The 22,426-nt window shown below is 51.9% G+C and overlaps 1 protein-coding gene across 1 annotated transcript in view; it reads right to left on the bottom strand.

Moving 5' to 3' along the window:
• Positions 1-22,426, bottom strand: part of jag2b (jagged canonical Notch ligand 2b) — a 238,112-nt gene that overhangs the window by 29,009 nt on the left and 186,677 nt on the right. The window contains exons 13-20 of the mRNA XM_070879688.1: positions 21,503-21,653; positions 12,400-12,564; positions 11,817-11,930; positions 9,368-9,481; positions 7,387-7,500; positions 6,377-6,493; positions 4,111-4,138; positions 2,307-2,392 (exon numbers count right to left, since the gene is read on the bottom strand). Coding sequence (XP_070735789.1) covers positions 2,307-2,392; positions 4,111-4,138; positions 6,377-6,493; positions 7,387-7,500; positions 9,368-9,481; positions 11,817-11,930; positions 12,400-12,564; positions 21,503-21,653 — 889 coding nt within the window. The remainder of the gene's footprint in view (positions 1-2,306; positions 2,393-4,110; positions 4,139-6,376; positions 6,494-7,386; positions 7,501-9,367; positions 9,482-11,816; positions 11,931-12,399; positions 12,565-21,502; positions 21,654-22,426) is intronic.

Here is a 22,426-nt window from a genome sequence, read left to right as displayed (position 1 = left end):
TCCCAGAGGGTTGTGAATCTGTGGAATTCTCTGCCCAAGGAAGCTGTTGAGGCTAGCTCATTGAATGTATTCAAATCACAGATAGATAGATTTTTAACCAATAAGGGAATTAAGGGTTACGGGGAGCGGGTGGGTAAGTGGAGCCGAGTCCATGGCCAGATCAGCCATGATCTTGTTGAATGGCGGAGCAGGCTTGAGGGGCTAGATGGCCTACTCCGGTTCCTAATTCTTATGTTCTTATGTAAGACGCTCCTTAAAACCTACCTCATAGTCCAAGCATTTTATCATCGGTCTCATTTTTCTCATAGCTTGCCTCTTTCACTTGGTATTGTAAATCTTCTCTGCAGTCTCTCCAGAATTGTACACAGTGTTGCCTCCCAGAAAATCTTAATTTTTACGGCACAGAAGGCCATTCGGCCCATCGTGTCCATGCCCGCCAACAAAGAGCTATCCAGCCTAATCCCACTTTCCAGCTCTTGGTCCGTAGCGCTGCAGGTTACGGCACTTCAGGTGCACATCCGAGTACCTTTTAAATACGATGAGGGTTTCTGTCTCTACCACCCTTTCAGGCAGTGAGTTCTAGACCCCAACCACCCAGAGTGCACAAAGTTCTTAACTCACCTCTAATCCTTCTACCAATTACTTAAAATCTATCTTACCTCTCTGCTAAGGGAAAAAAATGCTTCCTATCCACTCTATCTAGGCCCTTCATAACTTTATACATCTCAATTAAATCTCCCCGCAGCCTCCTCTGTTCCAAAGAAAACATACCCAGCCTATGCAATCTTTCCTCATAGCTAAAATTCTCCAGTTCTGGCAACATCCTGGTAAATCTCCTCTGTACGCTCTCCAATAATCATATCTTTCCTGTAATGCGGTGACCAGAACTACACGCAGTACTCTAGCTGTGGCATAACTGGTGTTTTATATAGTTCAAGCTCTTGTATTCTGTGCCTCAGCTCCAACCTCAACAGTTCGTGGCCTGTGGTCAGCTGATCACAGCCGGGATCGGATTAACTTGGTGGGGGGGGCAATTGACTTCTTCACACTAAAGTCTGAGCAACATGACGTGATACCTGCCAAAGTCCTCTCGACATGAAGGCAGCCAATTTACTCGCAGTATCCATCAGCCTTGGCTCAGAGTCAGAAGGTCGTGGGTTCAAGTGCCACTGCAGAGCACATAATCCAGGCCGACACTCCCAGTGCCAGTACTGTGGGAGTCCTGCACGGTCTGAGATGCCATCTTTCGGAGGAGATGTTAAACTGAGACACCTCTCCGGTGGGTGTAAAAGATCCTGCGGCCACTATTGGAAGAGCAGGGGAGTTCGGCCCGGTGTCCTGGCCCAACACTAGCTCAGAGGGTGCTGGGGGTCTGGAACTGACTGCCTGAAAGGGTGGTAGAGGCAGAAACCCTCACCACATGTAAAAGATACTTCAATGTGCAGTTAAAGTGCCGTAACCTGTTGGGCTACGGACCAAGAGCTGGAAATTGGGATTAGGCTGGCTAGCTCTTGGTCGGCCGGCACGGACACGATGGGCTGAAATGGCCTCCTTCCGTGGTGTAAATTTCTATGATTTGCTATGATTCATCCCTCAACCAACATCAGTAAAATCCGGTCGTTATCACATTGCTGTTTGTGGGAGCTTGCTGCCGCGTTTCCTACATTCCAACTGTGACTACACTCCAAAAATTACTTTATTGGCTGCGGAGCGCCCCGAGATTGTGAAAGGCGCTATTAAAATGCATGTTTTTTTACTTCAGGTACAGAGAGAACCAAAATAAAGGCGATCTTGCCAGCTCACAAAGGTTTACTGCACCAATAAAACATAATTTAAACCTTTGCTGCATTAATTGGGACAACATTTGCATCGTGCCTTTAATACAGTAAAACGACCCAAGGCATCTCACAGGGCTGTTAGCAAACAAAGTTTGTCAGCGAGCCACATAAGGAGAGGGTTAAAGTGCCACGAAAGACAGTGGACTAGAAGCAAAATTTTATTTAACATTTTTTTTAAAAAAGTAAAGTCTTTCGAGTTTCTTGAAGACTAAAAACAGAGAATGTGACTGGGGAAAGACGGTTATCTGTGAAGGAGACAAAGGCTCCAATTCTTCCAGTGGTGGCAAGGGGGCTTTCTTTTCTCACCGGATGAATAATTCAATCAGCTGGTGTTGCATTATCGGAGGTACAACTGGCCTTCACTCAGCTGCCTGTATCGAGAGGTCAGAGACCGACGGGAACAAAAGGGGGAGTTGGGTCACAATGGCACGACCCCTGAACTCTCTGCTCGGCATACTAGGTACTTACTGATTCGGCAGTCGGGCCCAGCAAAACCTGGAGCGCATTCACATCGAAACCAATTCACACCGTCGACACAGATGCCTCCATTGTAGCTGTAAAGATACAAAGCACACCCACCCCCCCATCACTTGGCCGTTAGAAAGAAGTGATCTCCTGCGACTGTCAACATAACCACAGCTGAGAAGCGAGGACACACACACACACACACACACACACACACTCTCTCTCATAAAAAACACACAACTTCTGCCTCAACATCACCAGCTATTCAAATGCAAATGTCAATTGTTATCAACAGAGGCCATTTCTAGCACTGGGCCAACAATGCGAGAAAGGAAGGTTCCAGGTCCCCTGCTATTACACTTTCAGCCAACTCTCCACAAAGAATTTCCATTATTAGCCCCCTCTCTCTCTCTCCCCGCCCATTAAAACTTGGGTGATTGCACCTTGTGCCATAGATAAAGCAGCCCCCTCCCCATCACGAGCCCTGGCTTTTCCACATGGCTCGCACTCCATGGGACTTAGTTGGGCGCAGGTTTGTTATCTGGCTCAGGGTAAGAGTGAGATCGAGGGATTTGCACCAAATCTGTTACAAAGCCGATTAAACACTGCAGATTTTTTAAAATAATGAGATTACAACAATCCCTCCACCCCGCCCCCTTTATCTGTTGTAGAACAGGCTGCATTACTCTGGCCTCCCATTCTTCCTGTTGTGTCACTTTTGTAAATTTGAAAGACATGAAGACTGGGACCGAGATGAGGAGAAACTTCTTCACTCAGAATTGTGAACCTGTGGAATTCTCTACCACAGAAAGTTGTTGAGGCCAGTTCGTTGGATATATTCAAAAGGGAGTTAGATATGGCCCTTACGGCTAAAGGGATCAAGGGGTATGGAGAGAAAGCAGGAATGGGGAACTGAAGTTGCATGATCAGGCATGATCATATTGAATGCTGGTGCAAGCTCGAAGGGCCGAATGGCCTGCTCTTGCATCTAGTTTCTATGTTTCTAAAAGCCTGCAGTGCGCATGTTGGCGAAGGGAAAGAGGGAACGCTTCTGATAAAGGGTCAGAATCAAAACCACAACCAATCTTTTTGCTGGCCAATATTTATCTCTCAATCAACAAAAACACATTATCTGGTAATTATCGCATTGCTGTCTGTGGGAGTTTGCTGTGCGCAAATTGGCTGCCGCGTTTCCCACGTTACAAATGACTACACTCCATTTGTACTCCATTGGCAGCAAGGTGCTTTGAGACTTCGAGGTCATGAAAGGCGCTATGTAAACGCAAGACTTTCTTTCCAAGTATGGACAGACCGGTTGTGTATTAGGGTGTCAGCCATGGCTCAGTGGGTAGTACTCTCACTCGAGTCTGAAGGTTGTGGGCTCAAGCCCCACTCCAGAGACTTGTGCCCACAAAGCTGAGGGAGTGCTGCACTGTCGGAGGCCCCGTCTGCCCTCTCGGGTGGGTGTAAAAGATCCCGCAGCACTATTTGAAGAGCAGGGGAGTTCTCCCCGGTGTCCTGGCCAATATTTATCCCTCAACCAACATGCCTAAAGCAGATTCTCTCATTACTATACACAAGGAGAAACTATTTCCATTGGCAGGAGGGTCGGTAACCAGAGGACACAGAGTTGAGATAATTGGCAAGGGAACCAGATGGAGAGAAATTTATTTTACGCAGTATGTTATGATGATCTGGAAACCGCTGCCTGAAAGGGCGGTGGAAGCAGATTCAATCGTAACTTTCAAAAGAGAATTGGCTGCAGAGTTTTGGCAATAAAGGTAATACTGCTGGGAGCGTCACTTACCATGGGTGAGGGTTGCAATCATTCTTATCTGCGGAACAAACAAAAGGAAAATTTAACAACTTCAAATAAACAGACAGAGCTAAGCAATCCCACAATCAACGGATCAGATCAAAGCTCCGCAGTCCTGCCACAGCCAGTTGTGAATGGTGGTGGACCATTAAACAACTAACGGGAGGAGGAGGCTCCATGAATATCCCCATCCTCAGTGATGGCGGAGCCCAGCATGAGTGCAAAAGACAAGGCTGTGGCGTTTGCAACCACCTTCAGCCAGAGGTACTGAGTGAATGATCCATCTTGGTCTCCTCCCAAGGTCCCAACCATCACAGAAGCCAGTCTTCAGCCAATTCGATTCACTCCACGTGATATCAAGAAACGGCTGAGTGCACTGGATACAGCAAAGGCTATGGGCCCTGACAACATTCCGGTTGTCGTGCTGAAGACTTATGCTCCAGAACTAGCCGCGCCTCTAGCCAAGCTGTTCCAGTACAGCTACAACACTGGCATCTATCCGACAATGTGGAAAACTGCCCAGGTATGTCCTGTCCACAAAAAGCAGGACAAATCCAATCTGACCAATTACCGCCCCATCAGTCTACTCTCAATCATCAGCAAAGTGATGAAAGGTGTCGTCGACAGAGCTATCCAGCGACACTTACTCACCAATAACCCGCTCACCGATGCTCAGTTTGGGTTCAGTCAGGATCACTCGGCTCCAGACCTCATTACAGCCTTGGTCCAAACATGGACAAAAGAGCTGAATGTCAGAGGTGAGGTGAGAGTGACTGCCCTCGACATCAAGGCAGCATTTGACCGAGTGTGGCATCAAGGAGCCCTAGTAAACCTGAAGTCAATGGGACAGGGAGAAAAACTCTCCACTGGCTGGAGTCATACCTAGCGCACAGGAAAAGGGTTGTGGTGGTTGGAAGTCAATCATCATAGCCCCAGGACATCGCTGCAGGAGTTCCTCAGGGCAGTGTCCTAGGCCCAACCATCTTCAGCTACTTCATCAATGACCTTCCCTCCATCATAAGGTCAGAAGTGGGGATTGTTCGCTGATGACCATCTCCAACAAGCTGCCTTGACATTCAACGGCATTACCATCGCCGAATCCCCCACCATCAACATCCTGGGCGTCACCACTGACCAGAAACTGAACTGGACCAGCCACATAAATACTGTCACAATAAGAGCAGCTCAGAGGCTGGGTATTCTGCGATGAGTGACCCTCCTCATGATTACCCAAAGCCTTTCCACCATCTACAAGGCACAAGTGATGGAATACTCTCCACTTGCCCGGATGAGAGCAGCTCCAACACAAGCAGCTCGACACCATCCAGGACAAAGCAGCCCGCTTGATTGTCACCCCATCAACCACCTTCAACAGTCAACACTCACTCCCTCCACCACCGGCGCACCGTGGCTGCAGTGTGTACCGTCTACAAGATGCACTGCAGCAACTCGCCAAGGCTTCTCCGGCTGCACCTCCCAAACCCGCAACTGCTTGATGGACAAGGGCAGCAGGTGCATGGGAACACCATGGAGTTCCCCTCCATCTGGACTTGAAAATATATCGCCGTTCCTTCATCGCTGGGTCAGAATCCTGGAACTCCCTCCCTAACAGCACTGTGGGAGCACCTTCACCACACGGACTGCAGCGGTTCAAGGCAGCGGCTCACCACCACCTTCTCAAGGGGCAATTAGGGATGGGCAATAAATGCCGGCCTTGTCTGTGACGCCCACATCCCAGGAACAAATTTATTTTTAAATCCTGGAGGGGATTCTGCTCATCAGCAGCTCACAAGGGAGGTCCCCAGACCCCACTGGCACTGGCACAAGGCCAAGTGGTGACTTTTTGTAGATCAGTCTTTCAGATGCAACATTAAACGGAGGACACTTTTGCCTCTCACGGCATCATTCATCGGTCCTTGCTGCTCTCTTGAACGTAAGGCCGACGAACCAGTTGGGACAGAGCCATGTCAGGTACTCGAGCCCCATAATCCAGGTCGACATTCCTAGTACAGTACTGAGGGAGTGTTGCACTGTCGGAGGTGCTGCCTTTCGAATGAGGCGTTAAACTGAGGCCGTGCCTGCCCTCTTGGGTTAGATCCCATGGCACTATTTCTAAGAGAAGGGGAGCTCTCCCCAGCGGCCGGAGGAATATTTAGCCGTCAATTAACACCTCCAAAATAAGTGGTCTCATTAGTGTTGGTGGAGATTGGCTCCCGGAGGACACGCGCAGACACGGGCGGGAAGCGGACACACTTACTTTGAGTGCAGCTGGAACCTTCCCATCCCTCCTTGCACACGCAGGTGAAGGTATCGCCACTGCCCACGCACGTCCCTCCATTCTGGCAAGGGTTGGGGTTGCAACTGGTGTTCTTGGCTGGAACACAAGACACTTCACTCATCAAATCATTTTCAGCAGGAAACCAATTAAAATATCGACGGTAATAGTGGGGGGGGGGTGGAGGGGAAGAAGGAGGGTTAAAAAAAGATCCTGGCCCACACCTCGCTAAGATTAGTGGCTGTGCTGTGGACTCTGACAGCAGAAGGAAGACATCCTGTGGTCAGCATTTCCTGCAAAAATCGCAACAACGTTCGATAAGAACACAGTTACGAGTTTGCCAGAATTTAGTGATCTCCTCCCCAAATCCCCAGTCCAGCTGACGTACTTTACCCAGCATGAAAACTCTAAATCATTTGACCAGAGGAACTTGCTAAAAAGGACACATCTTCCCGATCAACCCAAGGCTCCAGCGGGAATCCAAACAATCTTAAAAACCCGATCATTTTTCGACAGATAGAAGGCACCCTCCTCAATTAAACATTCCCCATTGTATCTTATCGTGGGGTTGCAGGCCAATTCTCCCTGCCACTTGAAAGCAGTGGGAGCTTTAGCCTCACCCTTTCTAATCAGTTATCAGGCCACGTTTTCTTTCTACGCTGGAGATGGGGTTCTGCAAATTCTAGCTAAGTAATTTCCAAATAAACTCCACCCCCCCCACAACACGTTGCTCTCTCCTTCAGCTTGGCTTGGTCGGTGGCACTCTCCAAGCCAGCAGGGGTTGCGGGTTTAAGTCCCATTCAAGGACCCGATCGCGGAATCTGGACGGACCACCGGATGGAGTGCAGCATTGCCGGAGGATCCAGCCGCCAGGTGAAGGCCGCAAGTCGAGGCCCTTCACCCTGATTGAAGAGGAGCGGGGGAGTGGAGGGGATATTTTAGAAAGCTTCCCTGTACAAAGGAAGAGGAGGAGAGAAGGATGATGAACTCACCGAGGTTACAGGTACCCCCGCCCCACTCTGAAGTACACGCACATCGGAAAGCATCGCCCACGTCGTGACACGTGCCACCATTACTGCAGGTGTTTCCGTCACACTGATTCTCCCCTGCGGAGGAGAGAAAGAGCGAGTGGTTAAACCCGTCGGGGGAGAAGGTGGAGGTCAGACAACAACCTGCATTTATATAGCGGCTCGAACGTGGTAAAATGTCCCAAGGCGTTTCAGAGGAATGTGATCAGACAGAAGTTGACACTGAGCCACGCAAGGAGGTGACCAAAGGATTGGTCAGAGGTGGATTTTAAAAGAGAAAAAGGTAGAGGCGGAGAAGTTTAGGGAGAGAATCCCAAAGCTTAGGGCCTGGGCAGCAGAAGGCATGGCCGCCGATGGCGGAGTGATTAAAGTCGAGGATGTGCAAGAGGCCAGAATTTGGGGGGGGGGGGTGCGCGGGGGCGGGCTCAGAGATCTGTGAGGTTTGTAAGGCTGGAGGAGATTACAGGAAGGATTTGAACAGAAGGGGTGAGAGTTTGAAATTTGTTCAAGGAACAATGGGTGGGGGGGGGGGGGGGGGGGGAAGAGGAGACAGGGAAACGGGGGGGTGGGGGGGGGGGGAAGAGGAGACAGGGAAACGGGGGGGTGGGGGGGGGGGGAAGAGGAGACAGGGAAACGGGGGGGTGGGGGGGGGGGAAAGAGAGAGGGGACAGGGAAACGGGGGGGGGGGGGGAAAGAGAGAGGGGACAGGGAAACGGGGGGGGGGGAGAAAAGAGAGGGGGGACAGGGAAACGGGGGGGGGGGGGGGGAAAGAGAGAGGGGACAGGGAAACGGGGGGGGGGGGAAAAGAGAGAGGGGACAGGGAAACGGGGGGGGGGGGGGAAAGAGAGAGGGGACAGGGAAACGGGGGGGGGGGAAAGAGAGAGGGGACAGGGAAACGGGGGGGGGGGGGAAAGAGAGAGGGGACAGGGAAACGGGGGGGGGGGGAAAGAGAGAGGGGACAGGGAAACGGGGGGGGGGGGGGGGAAAGAGAGAGGGGACAGGGAAACGGGGGGGGGGGAAGAGAGAGGGAACAGGGAAACAGGGGGGGGGGGAGAAAGAGAGAGAGGAGAGAGATGACAGGGAAACGGGGGCGGAGAGAAGACAGGGAAACGGAGGGCAGGGTCAGGGAAACGGAGGGGGGGGGGTGTCGGGGAAACGAAGGGGGGGGTGGGTGTCGGGGAAACGGAGGGGGGGGTGGGTGTCGGGGAAACGGAGGGGGGGTGGGTGTCGGGTAAACGGAGGTGGGGTGGGTGTCAGGGAAACGGAGGGGGGGTGGGTGTCGGGGAAACGGAGGTGGGGTGGGTGTCGGGGAAACGGAGGGGGGGTGGGTGTCGGGTAAACGGAGGTGGGGTGGGTGTCAGGGAAACGGAGGGGGGGTGGGTGTCAGGGAAACGGAGGTGGGGTGGGTGTCGGGGAAACGGAGGGGGGGTGGGTGTCGGGGAAACGGGGGGGGGGGGGTCGGGGGAAAGGGAGGGAGGGGGTCGGGGGAAAGGGAGGGAGGGGGTCGGGGGAAAGGGAGGGGGGGGGTCGGGGGAAAGGGAGGGAGGGGGTCAGGGGAAAGGGAGGGAGGGGGTCGGGGGAAAGGGAGGGAGGGGGTCGGGGGAAAGGGAGGGAGGGGGTCGGGGGAAAGGGAGGGAGGGGGTCGGGGGAAAGGGAGGGAGGGAGGGGGTCGGGGGAAAGGGAGGGAGGGGGTCGGGGGAAAGGGAGGGGGGGGTGGGTGTTGGGGAAACGGAGGGGGGGGGTCGGGGGAAAGGGAGGGGGGGTCGGGGGAAAGGGAGGGAGGGGGTCGGGGGAAAGGGAGGGGGGGTGGGTGTTGGGGAAACGGAGGGGGGGTCGGGGGAAAGGGAGGGAGGGGGTCGGGGAAAGGGAGGGAGGGGGGGCAGGGAAACGGATGGCTGGATTACAGTTGAGACGCAGCACGCGATGGGAGTCTCTGACCACTTACTGGAGTGGCAGGATTTTCCTTTCCAGTTATTCCAGCATTCGCAGTGGAAATCGTTCAGTCCGTCCACACACCGGCCTCCATTGAGACAGGGGTTGGGGCTGCAGTCATTGAGGTCTACAAAGCAGAAAGCCACGTTAGTGTGCGCAAGAACGACAATGAGCCCTGTTTAATGCAGCAAGCTATTTGAACATGTTGACCGAACGCATCCAGGATAAAAGCGAAAAATCCAAATCGGCTCCATCCTTTACTGGGAGCAGAATGTGGAAACAGACAGGTTAACCGATTGGGCAAAAGCAAAATACTGCCAAAGCTGGAAATTTGAAATAAAAACAGAAAGTGCTGGAAATACTCAGCATCTGTGGAGAGAGAAACAGTTAACGTTTCAGGTCGATGACCTGTCGTCAGATTGGGCAGACGGGTGGTGATACAGTTCAATGCAAGAACTGGAAAGTACGAACCTTCATTTCTAAAGCACCTTTCATGACCTCAGGATGTCACAAACCGCTTTACAGCCAATGAAGTATTTTTTTTTGAAGTGTAGTCTCCGTTGTAAAGTAGGAAACTCAGCAGCCAATTTACACACAGCAAGATCCCACAAATCAGACCAGACAATTGATTTTAGTGACGTTGGTTGAGGGATAAATATTGACCAGGACACCAGCGAGGACTCCCCTGCTCGTCTTCGAAATAGTGGCCGTGGGATCTTTCATGTCTACCCGAGGGGGCAGACAGGGCCTCGGTTTAACGTTTCAACTGAAGGACGGAAGTGCGGTGTACAAGGTGCGGAAACGATCTGCCAACATTTCGAGTCCAGCCAGGGGAGCACAACGACTATTTACAGTAAAGGCAGGATGCTGGTGGGACGTGCTTCAGTTACAGGATAGCTGACGCAATGTTCGAACCACGCTGCCCCCAGTCAGTTTAAGTCATTCATTCATCAGGTGATGTCCTCCCAGCTGAAACAGCAACCTCTCCTTCAGGGGTTGACAGGTCTGCTCAAAGGTTCCAGCGTTTTCGACATTAGATTCAAGTTTTTTTCTTTTACTACGGAATTTCTGATGTCCTAATCGACATTCTGTCGTGACAATGAGAGAATCAGGAGGTTCTGCCTCCTCCCCTACTCGGTCTGATTAAGAGTATACGTTACTAATTTTCTATCGAGATTGCTACATAGAGGTCACAGGAGGTGCTAATAAGAACCCCATAGTCTTTTTACTCCATTCACAAAATGAAAGGTTCTTGGGCTGAAAACAAATTCAGCAGCTTCTACAACAGCTGGTTACCCTGACCTGAAGATTATGCTCAGGGCCCTGCTCCGCACCCAGACCCAGGGCCCCGCTCCGCACCCAGACCCAGGGCCCAGGCCCCCGCTCCACATCCAGACCCCCCGGCTCCGTACCCAGGCCCAGACCCCAAGCTCCGCACCCAGGCCCCCGCTCCACACCCAAGCCCAGAGCCCTGGCTCCCGCTCCGCACCCAGACCCCCCCCAAGCTCCGTACCCAGGCCCAGGCCCCCGCTCCACACCCAAGCCCAGAGCCCTGGCTCCCGCTCCGCACCCAGACCCCCCCCCCCGGCTCCGTACCCAGGCCCAGGTCCCCGCTCCACACCCAGACCCCCCCACTCCACACCCAGACCCCTGGCTCCCGCTCCGCACCCAGACCCACTGCTCCGCACTCAGACCCCTGGCACCCGCTCCGCACCCAGACCCACTGCTCTGCACTCACCCGCTCCGCACCCAGACCCACTGCTCTGCACTCAGACGCAGAGCCCAGGCTCCTGCTCCACATACAGACCTCTCCGCCCCCCCAAAAATAGACTTGCATATCTATAGCGCCTTTCACTTCAGGAAGCCCCAAAGCGCTTTACAGCTAATTAAATACTTTACAAATATTGCCACTGTTGAATTACGGTAGACAATTTGTGCACCGCAAGCTTCCACAGACAGCAATGTGATAATGACCAGGTAATGTGTTTGTGATGTTGGTTGAAGAATAAATATTGGCCAGGACACCGGGGATATCTCCCTGCATTTCTTCAAATAGTACCGTGGGATCTTTTACATCCACCCTGTAGGGCAGACGGGCCTCAGTTTTACGTCTCATCTGAAAGATGGCACCTCAGACAGTGCAGCGCCCCCTCAGCACTGCACTGGTCTATCAGTCTAGATTATGTGCTCAAGCCTCTGGAGTGGGACTTCAACCCACAATCTACCGACTCAGGTGACAGAGTGCGACTCACTGAGCCACGGCTGACAGACTCCCAAGCCCCAGCAACTAGGAAATGACAAAGTTCACTCAAATACCTTGCATGCATGGAAAGAGAGAATAGCAGAAGTACAGCATCTTCTATTTAATAGACACACATGCATACAGCGGAGAAATACACAAGCACGGAGAGAATAGTGACAGAGTGTCACACACACACACACATGGAGTATCCATCACTCACCCATTTCACACAGCTCTCCTTCCCACCCATCGGGGCAAATACAGCGGAAGGAGTCCACCCCGTCAATGCACGTGCCTCCGTTTTTGCATCGATTCAATGTGCAGTCGTTGATATCTAGAGAAAAAGTAATTTGAGGTTACTGCAGAATCCAAACTGTGGAAAGACGGTGAACCATAACTCCCCTGCTCTTCTTCAAAGTAGTGCCCTGGGATCACCTGCACCCATCCGAGGGGGCAGATGGGGCCTCAATTTAATCTCTCATCCGAAAGACGGCACCTCAGGCAGTGCAGCACTCTGTGGGTACTGCACGAGGAGTGTCGGCCTGGATTTTGTGCTCAAGTCTCTGCAGTGGGGCTTGAACCCACGACGTGTGGCTCAGAGGCGAGGCCTCCCTGCCGATCTGGCTCAGAATATTCGGGTAGACAAGGGAGCCCTCACGGCGGGCTGGAGGTTGGTCGGCCTGGAGACCCGGGTAGCAGCCGACAACATGGGCAGGTACTGCCGAGATCGGTGATTCGTAACCCCACTGCACTGCGATAAACACCAAATATCATCCAGCAAAACGAGTCGGCTCTTCACTTACTTTCATGGCAATACATGCCGGTAAACCCGCGATCACAGGCACAGGTAAAGTTGCCGGCAGGCTGGCTGATGCACTTGCCGCGAGGACCACAGACATTGGACGATATGAAGCGGATGCCACCCTGACTGGTGTTGCTGGAGATTGCCACAGTACAGCTGTCAATAACTGCAAAGAAGGCACAAGGAATTTTACCGACAGACAAACATCACTCGGGCTAATGAGTCCTTTTTGATAGTTTTCCATTACACACCTGCCCTTTGTCATCATATCCCTCGCCACCCACCCCCCCCCACCTCCTCACTTGCCCCAACACCCCCCCCCACCTACTCACTTGCCCCAACACCCCCCCACCTCCTCACTTGCCCCAACACCCCCCTCACCTCCTCCCTTGCCCCCAACACCCCCCTCACCTCCTCCCTTGCCCCCAACACAACCCCCCCACCTCCTCCCTCACCCCCCAACACAACCCCCCCACCTCCTCCCTCATCCCCCAACACAACCCCCCCACCTCCTCCCTCATCCCCCAACACAACCCCCCCCACCTCCTCCCTCACCCCCCAACACAACCCCCCCACCTCCTCCCTCATCCCCCAACACAACCCCCCCACCTCCTCCCTCGCCCCCAACACAAACCCCCCCCACCTCCTCCCTCACCCCCCAACACAACCCCCCCACCTCCTCCCTCACCCCACAACACAACCCCCCCACCTCCTCCCTCACCCCCCAACACAACCCCCCCACCTCCTCCCTCACCCCCCAACACAACCCCCCCACCTCCTCCCTCACCCCCCAACACAACCCCCCCACCTCCTCCCTCACCCCCCAACACAACCCCCCCACCTCCTCCCTTGCCCCCAACACAAACCCCCCCCACCTCCTCCCTCACCCCCCAACACAACCCCCCCACCTCCTCCCTCACCCCCCAACACCCCCTCACCTCCTCCCTCACCCCCCAACACAACCCCCCCACCTCCTCCCTCACCCCCCAACACAACCCCCCCCCACCTCCTCCCTCACCCCCCAACACAACCCCCCCCACCTCCTCCCTCACCCCCCAACACAACCCCCCCCACCTCCTCCCTTGCCCCCAACACAAACCCCCCCCACCTCCTCCCTCACCCCCCAACACAACCCCCCCACCTCCTCCCTCACCCCCCAACACCCCCCTCACCTCCTCCCTCACCCCCCAACACAACCCCCCCACCTCCTCCCTCACCCCCCAACACAACCCCCCCCACCTCCTCCCTCACCCCCCAACACAACCCCCCCCACCTCCTCCCTCACCCCCCAACACAACCCCCCCACCTCCTCCCTCACCCCCCAACACAACCCCCCCACCTCCTCCCTCACCCCCCAACACAACCCCCCCCACCTCCTCCCTTTCCCCCAACACCCCCCCACCTCCTCCCTTGCCCCAACACAAACCCCCCCACATCCTCCCTTGCCCCCCAAACCGCCCCAACCTCCTCCCTCGCCCCCCCCACCTTCATCCTTGCCCCCCTCCCCCAACCTCCCTCGCCTACATCGACCCACCTCCCCCATCCTCATTGTATCCCTCACCCACTCCCCCCCCACCTTCTCAATCACCCGCACCTACCCCACCATATCCTTCAACCCCACTTATCAATGCTCTCACCATATGCCTCAACCAATAACTTGTATTTATATAGCGCCTTTAACATAGTAAAACATCCCAAGGCACTTCACAGGAATATTATAAAACAAAAATTTAACACCGAGCCACATAAGGAGGAATTAGAGCAAGTGACCAAAGGCTTGGTGAGAGAGGTAGGTTTTAAGCAGCGTGTTAAAGGAGGAAATAGAGGTAGAGAGGCGGCGAGGATTAGGGAGAGAATTCCAAAGCTAGGGCCCAGGCGACAGATGGTTAAGCGACTGAAATCAAGGATTCTCAAGAGGGCAGAATTAGAGGAGCGCACAGATCTCAGGGGGTTGTGGGGCTGGAGGAGACTAGAGATAGTGAGGGGAGAGGACACTGAAAACAAGGTTGAGAATTTTGAAATCAAGGCGTTGCCTAACTGCATTTGGGCCAATGTAGGCCAGCGAGCACAGGGCTGACCACACTCGATCAGCTCCGCTGGGCGGGGCCACATTGTCCGCATGCCAGACACGAGACTCCCAAAGCAAGCGCTCTACTCGGAACATCTTCACAGCAAACGAGCCAAAGGTGGGCAGAGGAAACGTTACAAGGGACCACCCTCAAAGCCTCTCTGATAAAGTGCAACATCCCCACTGACACCTGGGAGTCCCTGGCCAAAGACCGCCCTAAGTGGAGGAAGCGCATCCGGGAGGGCGCCGAGAACCTGGATTCTCATCGCCGAGAGCATGCAGAAACCAAGTGCATGCAGCGGAAGGAGCGTGCGGCAAACCAGTCCCCCCCACCCCTTCCCTACCACTGTCTGTCCCACCTGTGACAGGAACTGTGGTTCTCGTATTGGACTGTTCAGCCACCTAAGAACTCATGTTAAGAGTGGAAGCAAGTCTTCCTCGACTCCGAGGGACTGCCTATGATGATGATGTGTGAATTGGACTTGGTGTGAGTTAGGACACGGGCAGTCGAGTTTTGGATGACCTCAAGTTTACGTAGGGTAGAATGTAGGAGGCCAGCCAGGAGTGCTTTGGAGTAGTCAAGTCTAGAGGTAACAACGCCATGGATGAGGGTTTCAGCAGCGGAAGAGCTGAGGCAAGGGCAGAGACAGGCGATGTTATGGAGGTGGAAATAGGCGGCCTTAGTTATGCTGCGAATAAGTGGTCAAAAGCTCATTTCAGGATTAAATATGACACTAAGGTTCCAAACAGTGTGTTCCGCCTCAGATAGATGTTAGGGAGAGGGATGGAGTCGGTGGCTAGGGAACGGAGTTTGTGGCGGGGATTGAAAACAATTGCTTTGGTCTTCCCAATATTCAATTGAGAAAATTTCTGCTCATCCAGAACTGGATGTAAGAATTAGGAACAGGAGTAGGCCATCTAGCCCCTTGAGCCTCATGGCTGATCTGGCCGTGGACTCAGCTCCAATTACCCACCCGCTCCCCAGCAGTCCGATGATTTAGAGACCGTGGAGGGGTCAACGGAAGTGGTGGTGAGGTAGAGCTGGGTGTCGTCAGCGGACATGTGGAAACTGACAGTGTTTCCGGATGATGTTGCCCCTTGGCAACATGTAGATGATAAATAGGAGGGGCCAAGGATAGATCCTTGGGGGACACCAGAGGTAGCGATGCGGGGGCAGGAAGAGAACCCCACCCTCTCCCCATGTCCCTCAACCCCACCCAATTGTCCTTTGTCCCATTTATACTGTCTACTTCAATGTCCGTTCCTGGTCATTTACTCCCTAAATCTGTTCCCCTTTGGGTGAAAAGGTTCCTTCCAACTTTCCTTTTTACTCCTAACTCCCTAAATTTTGCCTTGTATTCCCTGGGATTTGAACCATTCACTGCAGCCAACAATTTTCTTGGTTCCATTAAGTTAATTCTCTTCGTAAGTTCAATTAGAGTCAAATGGAAATCCCTTTTCCGACCAAAAACAAGTCCAATTTCCTCAATTTAAAGTCCGAATACTCAGACTGCTGCCCGCTGGTTTCCCCTGTACCCTCACGGGACAATAACATCCGTGTTTTGATTAATTGATGAGAGCTGAATGTCTTTAGATAATGTTAGTTAACAGGTGATAATCTAGTGAGCTCCCAGGGTACAAGAGCTGATTTAAACAAATGTCTTCTGTCCTTTCTCATCTGATGCACAAAGCAAATCAACGGCATGGTTTGGAGAGAGGATCGGTGCAAAGTGGAGTGACAAACATTGGGCAATCACACCAACAGTATATTACCACAGGACAGTGTGCACGCCTACCCTGCAGACTATAGGCTGGGATGCTATGAGAATCTGGGCATGATCCCAAGCTCGCACATTTTGCTCATGGCATGTGGTGGCTGCTGCAGGACACACTGGATGTCCCCATTTCTTGCCCATGCCAGTGTCCGAACTCGCACCAAGTCCCACTCACCCATCACCCCCTGACCTACATTGGCTCCCGGTCCAGAAATGCCTCGATTTTAAAAATCTCTTTTATTTCAAATCCCTCCATGGTCTCGCCCATCCCGGATTCCCTTTGTCCCTCCATTGCTGGCCTTGCCTTCAGTTGCCCTGGTCTCAAGTTCTCAATTTCCCTCCCTAAACCTTTTCGTCTCCAACTCTCTTTCCTTTAAGACGCTCCTTAAAACCTACCTCTTTTACCAAGCTACCTGTCCTAATGTCTCCTTATGTGGCTTGATGTCTGCTAATTGCTCCTGAGAAACATGTTGGGACGTTTTACTACATTAAAGACGCTATATAAAAGCAAGTTGTTGTGACGGCACCTCTGGGGACCAAAGACTGCTGGATGATGGAGGCACAAAGTTCATCTCCATCAGGCTGATGGCTCTCCAGTAGTTATCTAGCCAGGTCCCTCCTGTGGGTGTGTCGCACAACTGATTATCCCTCCGCAACAGCGAGTTATTTAGGAGGATGCCATGTCTAAAATTAGTCGACTGGACTGTGGGAGACACACACTTGAACTTGCCGGCTAACTGGGGGGAGCCGCTCAGTGCTGCACATCTAATGTTGGATGCCAGTACCATCATCATAGGCAGTCCCTCGAAATCGAGGAAGACTTGCTTCCACTCAAAGTGAGTTCTCAGGTGACTGAACGGTCCAATACGGGAATTACTCTGTCACAGGTGGGACAGACGGTCGTTGAAGGAAAGGGTGGGTGGGGAGTCTGGTTTGCTGCACGCTCCTTCCGCTGCCTGCGCTTGGTTTCTGTATGCTATCAGCGACGAGATTCTAGGTGTTCAGCGCCCTCCCGGATGCACTTCCTCCACTTGGGTTAGGGCGGTCTTGGGCCAGGGACTCCCAGGTGTCGGTGGGGATGTTGCATTTTATCAAGGAGGCTTTGAGGATGTCCTTGAAACGTTTCCTCTGCCCACCTGGAGCTCGCTTACCGCGTAGGAGTTCAGAGTAGAGCGCTTGCTTTGGGAGTCTCGTGTCGGGCATGCGAACAATGTGGCCCGCCCAACGGAGCTGGTCGAGTGTGGTCAGTGCTTCGACGCTGGGGATATTGGTCTGATTGAGGACGCTAACGTTGGTGCATCTGTCCTCCCAGGGGATTTGCAGCACAGGGTCCTGCTCACTATCGAGGGCTGCTGAGGAGTCAGGCCTCTGCACTGTGAGGAGCCAGTACCAGACACAGAGATGTGGCACGCACGTGAACCCCGAGCATGGGTCCGCTCACACGCCGAAGCGTTCAGCTGACGGAAGAGACCAGCGCTCACTCGCACGGCGCCTTTAGAGTCTGGGTAGTGTGGAGCTTTGCTCATACCAAGGCTAGGATTAGCCCAGTCCCAAACATGCCAACAGCTGTAGCAACAATCATTTGACACCACATGAAAAACTAAATGTCATCGCGGGATGGCTTGCAGGCTGTTTAATTACTCGCCTGCCCTTGCCAGCAGCATTTCCAAAGTCATTTTGGCACTGAAATCATTTTGATGCATCTGGATGTGACGGGAGTGGAAGGGTTTACAACTAGAGGTCCTTTTCTATTAACGAAGCGCAGCGGAGTGTAAGAAATACTTACATTTATATCGCACCTTTCATGACCAAAACGCTTTACAGCCAATGAAGTACTTTTGGAGTGTAGTCACTGTTGTCATGGGGGAAATGCGGCAGCCAATTTGCGCACAGCAAGCTCCCACAAAGAGCAACATGATAATAGAAACATAGAAAATAGGTGCAGGAGTAGGCCATTTGGTCCTTCGAGCCTGCACCACCATTCAATAAGATCATGGCTGATCATTCCCTCAGTACCCCTTTCCTGCTTTCTCTCCATACCCCTTGATCCCTTTAGCCGTAAGGGCCATATCTAACTCCCTCTTGAATATATCCAATGAACTGGCATCAACAACTCTCTGCGGTAGGGAATTCCACAGGTTAACAACTCTGAGTGAAGAAGTTTCTCCTCATTTCAGTCCTAAACGGCCGACCCCTTATCCTAAGGCTATGTCCCCTGGTTCTGGACTTTCCCAACATTGGGAACATTCTTTCTGCATCTAGCCCGTCTAGTCCCGTCAGAATCTTATATGTTTCTATGAGATCCCCTCTCATCCTTCTAAACTCCAGTGAATAAAGGCCCAGTTGATCCAGTCTCTCCTCATATGACAGCCCAGCCATCCCTGGAATCAGTCTGGTGAACCTTCGCTGCACTCCCTTCAATAGCCAGAACATCCTTCCTCAGATTATCTGTTTTAGTGACCAGATAATCTGTTTTAGTGACGTTGATTGAGGGATAAATATTGGCTTCTTCGAAATAGTGCAATGGAATCTTTTATGCCCACCTTAGGGAGATGTCGTTTAACGTCTCATCTGAACGACGGCACCTCCGACAGTGCAGCACTCCTTCAGCACTGCACTGGAGTGTCAGCCGAGATTTCCATGCTCAAGTCTCTGTGGGACTTGAACCCAAAACCTTCCGACTCAGAGACGAGGGTGCTACCCACTGAGCCACAGCTGACACAAGGCCGCCCCACTGCCGACAGCACACTGCTTAACAAAGGAGGCCAAAGCCAGCACCTCCGGCAGCATCCGGGACGTCAGACATTGAAACTCCAGAGGTCTCTGTCTCCCGATGATCAAGGGGGTGGGGCGCAGGTGCAGTATAGCGAGCACCACTCGCGTTTGGGGGTCTCCACTCTCCCAGAACCCCGGTACCAGCATCGGTGTCATCAGGTGTCGAGGAGAGGGAAAGAAAGACTTGTATCTCTGATGAAAGGCCATCGTTCTGAAATTTTAAACTCTCTTTCTCTCCACAGATATTACCTGACCTGCTGAGTATTTCCAGCATGTTATGTTTTTGTTGCATTTCTATAGCACCTTTCATGGTCCTGATGAAATGCATCCCAGGGTATTAAAAGAGATGGCGGAAGTTATAGCAGATGCATTTGTTATAATCTACCAAAATTCTCTGGACTCCGGGGAGGTACCAGCGGATTGGAGAGCAGCTAATGTAACGCCTCTGTTTAAAAAAGGGGGCAGACAAAAGGCAGGTAACTATAGGCCGGTTAGTTTAACATCTGTAGTGGGGAAAATGCTTGAAACTATCATTAAGGAAGAAATAGTGGGACATCTGGATAGGAATAGTGCAATCAAGCAGACTAGCATGGATTCATGAAAGGGAAATCATGTTTAACTAACTTACTGGAATTCTTTTGAGGATATAACGAGCATGGTGGATAGAGGTGTACCGATGGATGTGGTGTATTTAGATTTCCAAAAGGCATTCGATAAGGTGCCACACAAAAGGTTACTGCAGAAGATAAAGGTACGCGGAGTCAGAGGAAATGTATTAGCATGGATAGAGAATTGGCTGGCGAACAGAAAGCAGAGAGTCGGGATAAATGGGTCCTTTTCGGGTTGGAAATCAGTGGTTAGTGGTGTGCCACAGGGATCAGTACTGGGACCACAATTGTTTACAATATACATAGATGACCTAGAAGAGGGGACAGAGTGTAGTGCAACAAAATTTGCAGATGACACTAAGATTAGTGGGAAAGCGGGTTGTGTAGAGGACTCAGAGAGGCTGCAAGGAGATTTGGATAGGTTAAGCGAATGGGCTAAGGTTTGGCAGATGGAATACAATGTTTGGAAAGTGTGAGGTCATCCACCTTGGGAAAAAAAAACAGTAAAAGGGAATATTATTTGAATGGGGAGAAATTACAACATGCTGTGGTGCAGAGGGACCTGGGGGTCCTTGTGCATGAAACTCTTTTTGGGAGTAAACAAAAAACATTAAACCGTGCCCCCGAAACTCTTTTAGGAGTAAACAAAAAACATTAAACCGTGCCCCCCCGATCTGGGGGAAACACCAACATTTACAATGCCCTTTTTTTTAGTTTGCAGGTGCAGCAGGTAATCAGGAAGGAATGGAATGTTGGCCTTCATTGCGAGGGATGGAGTACAAAAGCAGGGAGGTGTTGCTGCAACTGTACAGGGTATTGGTAAGGCCGCACCTGGAGTACTGCGTGCAGTTTTGGTCACCTTACTTAAGGAAGGATATACTAGCTTTGGAGGTGGTACAGAGACGATTCACTAGGCTGATTCCGGAGATGAGGGGGTTACCTTATGATGATAGATTGAGTAGACTGGGTCTTTACTCCTTGGAGTTCAGAAGGATGAGGGGTGATCTTATAGAAACATTTAAAATAATGAAAGGGATAGACAAGATAGAGGCAGAGAGGTTGTTTCCACTGGTCGGGGAGACTGGAACTAGGGGGCACAGCCTCAAAATACGGGGGAGCCAATTTAAAACCGAGTTGAGAAAGAATTTCTTCTCCCAGAGGGTTGTGAATCTGTGGAATTCTCTGCCCAAGGAAACAGTTGAGGCTAGCTCATTGAATGTATTCACGTCACAGATAGATAGATTTTTAAGCAATAAGGGAATTAAGGGTTACGGGGAGCGGGCGGGTAAGTAGAGCTGAGTCCACGACCAGATCAGCCATGATCTTATTGAATGGCGGAGCAGGCTCGAGGGGCTAGATGGCCTACTCCTGTTCCTAATTCTTATGTTCTTATGTTCTTATGACCTTAGGCATTCCAAAGCAATTTACAGCCAAATGAGGTACTTTTTGAAGTGTAGTCACTGTTATAATGTAGGAAACACGGCAGCCAATTTGTGCACAGCAAGCTCCCACAAAGAGCAACGAGATAAATGACCAGAGCATCTGTTTTTTTCCTGATATTGATTGAGGGATAAAAATTGGCCAGAACACCAGGGAGAACTCTCCTGCTCTTCTTCTAAATAGTGACATGGGATGCGTTACGTTCAACTGAGAGCAGACGGAGGCCTCGGTTTAACATCTCATCCAAAAAACGGCATCTCCAGCAGTGCAGCACTCTTTCAGTACTGCACTGGGTGTGTCAGCCTAGGTTATGGTTGCAAGTCCCTGGAGTTGGACTCGAACCCACAACTTTCTGGCTCGGAGGCAAGAGTGACACCAAATGAGTCATGGCGGACACGGATGTATCTACACAGAATTAGCACAGCAGGCAACAGCTACCTCGGCAGGGAGCGGATCTGCAGTGGTCTTTCAGAAGTGAGCAGTTCTTCCCTTCGAAGTCCTCTGGGCATGCGCAGTAATAATCTTCACCAAGAACGTAGCATTTGGCTTCATTCTGGCAGGGGCTGGGATCGCAGTAGTTGAACTTTCTCTGCAACGGAGAGAGCAAAAATGCATTGTTAGATTAAGCAGAGCATTGGCACTGCGCAGTGGAACACACTAATGTACCGTGTCTCTCGCATCCCCTATGCCCCACGATTTCATCCAATTTGTTTTCAATCTGGTACTGTCATCGAGACTCTGGAATTCCCCCCCCTCCCACCACTTTAAACTCAAAGACCGACCCATATACCGTTCCGTCTTCCTTGCCTTGAAATCAAGACTCGTCGCACCATTCTCTACTCTTGCTTATTCCCAGCACTTCTAAACTATGGACCTCCGACCCCGCTCCCCCTCACAGTCCATCCTACAGTCAACAGGTTTTAAAAACCCTGATCATCTAACTACTCATTTTTGCCCATCATCCCTTGTGTCTCTCTAATCTCTCCTGCCTTCCACCCCATCACAGACCTTTCCCTTTTATTTGTTCCTCTCCTCCCCCTTTCAGGTCCCCTGCACTTCCTTAAGAATCTGTTGCATCTCAAACTTCTCCAGTTCTGACGAAGGGTCGCAGGCCCGAAACGTTAACAGTTTCGCTCTCCACAGATGCTGCCTGACCTGCTGAGATTTCCAGCCTTTTGCGTTTTTATTTCAGATTCCAGCAGTATTTTGCTTTTGTAGCTAACTACGGGTTTCCTGATTTACCCTCTCTGCCCTTCAGCTCAGCACCGGAGCTTGAACCTTCGACCAAGAATCGCACATCAGGCACTCAAAATACACAAGGAACAGAAACAGCAGGATTACAACATTACCCTTCCCCTCAAA

This window comes from Pristiophorus japonicus, chromosome 4, assembly GCF_044704955.1.
Source record: "Pristiophorus japonicus isolate sPriJap1 chromosome 4, sPriJap1.hap1, whole genome shotgun sequence".
Classification (NCBI taxonomy): domain Eukaryota; kingdom Metazoa; phylum Chordata; class Chondrichthyes; family Pristiophoridae; genus Pristiophorus; species Pristiophorus japonicus.
Note: the sequence above shows the minus strand (reverse complement) of the source record. Positions and strands in the feature narration are given on the sequence as shown.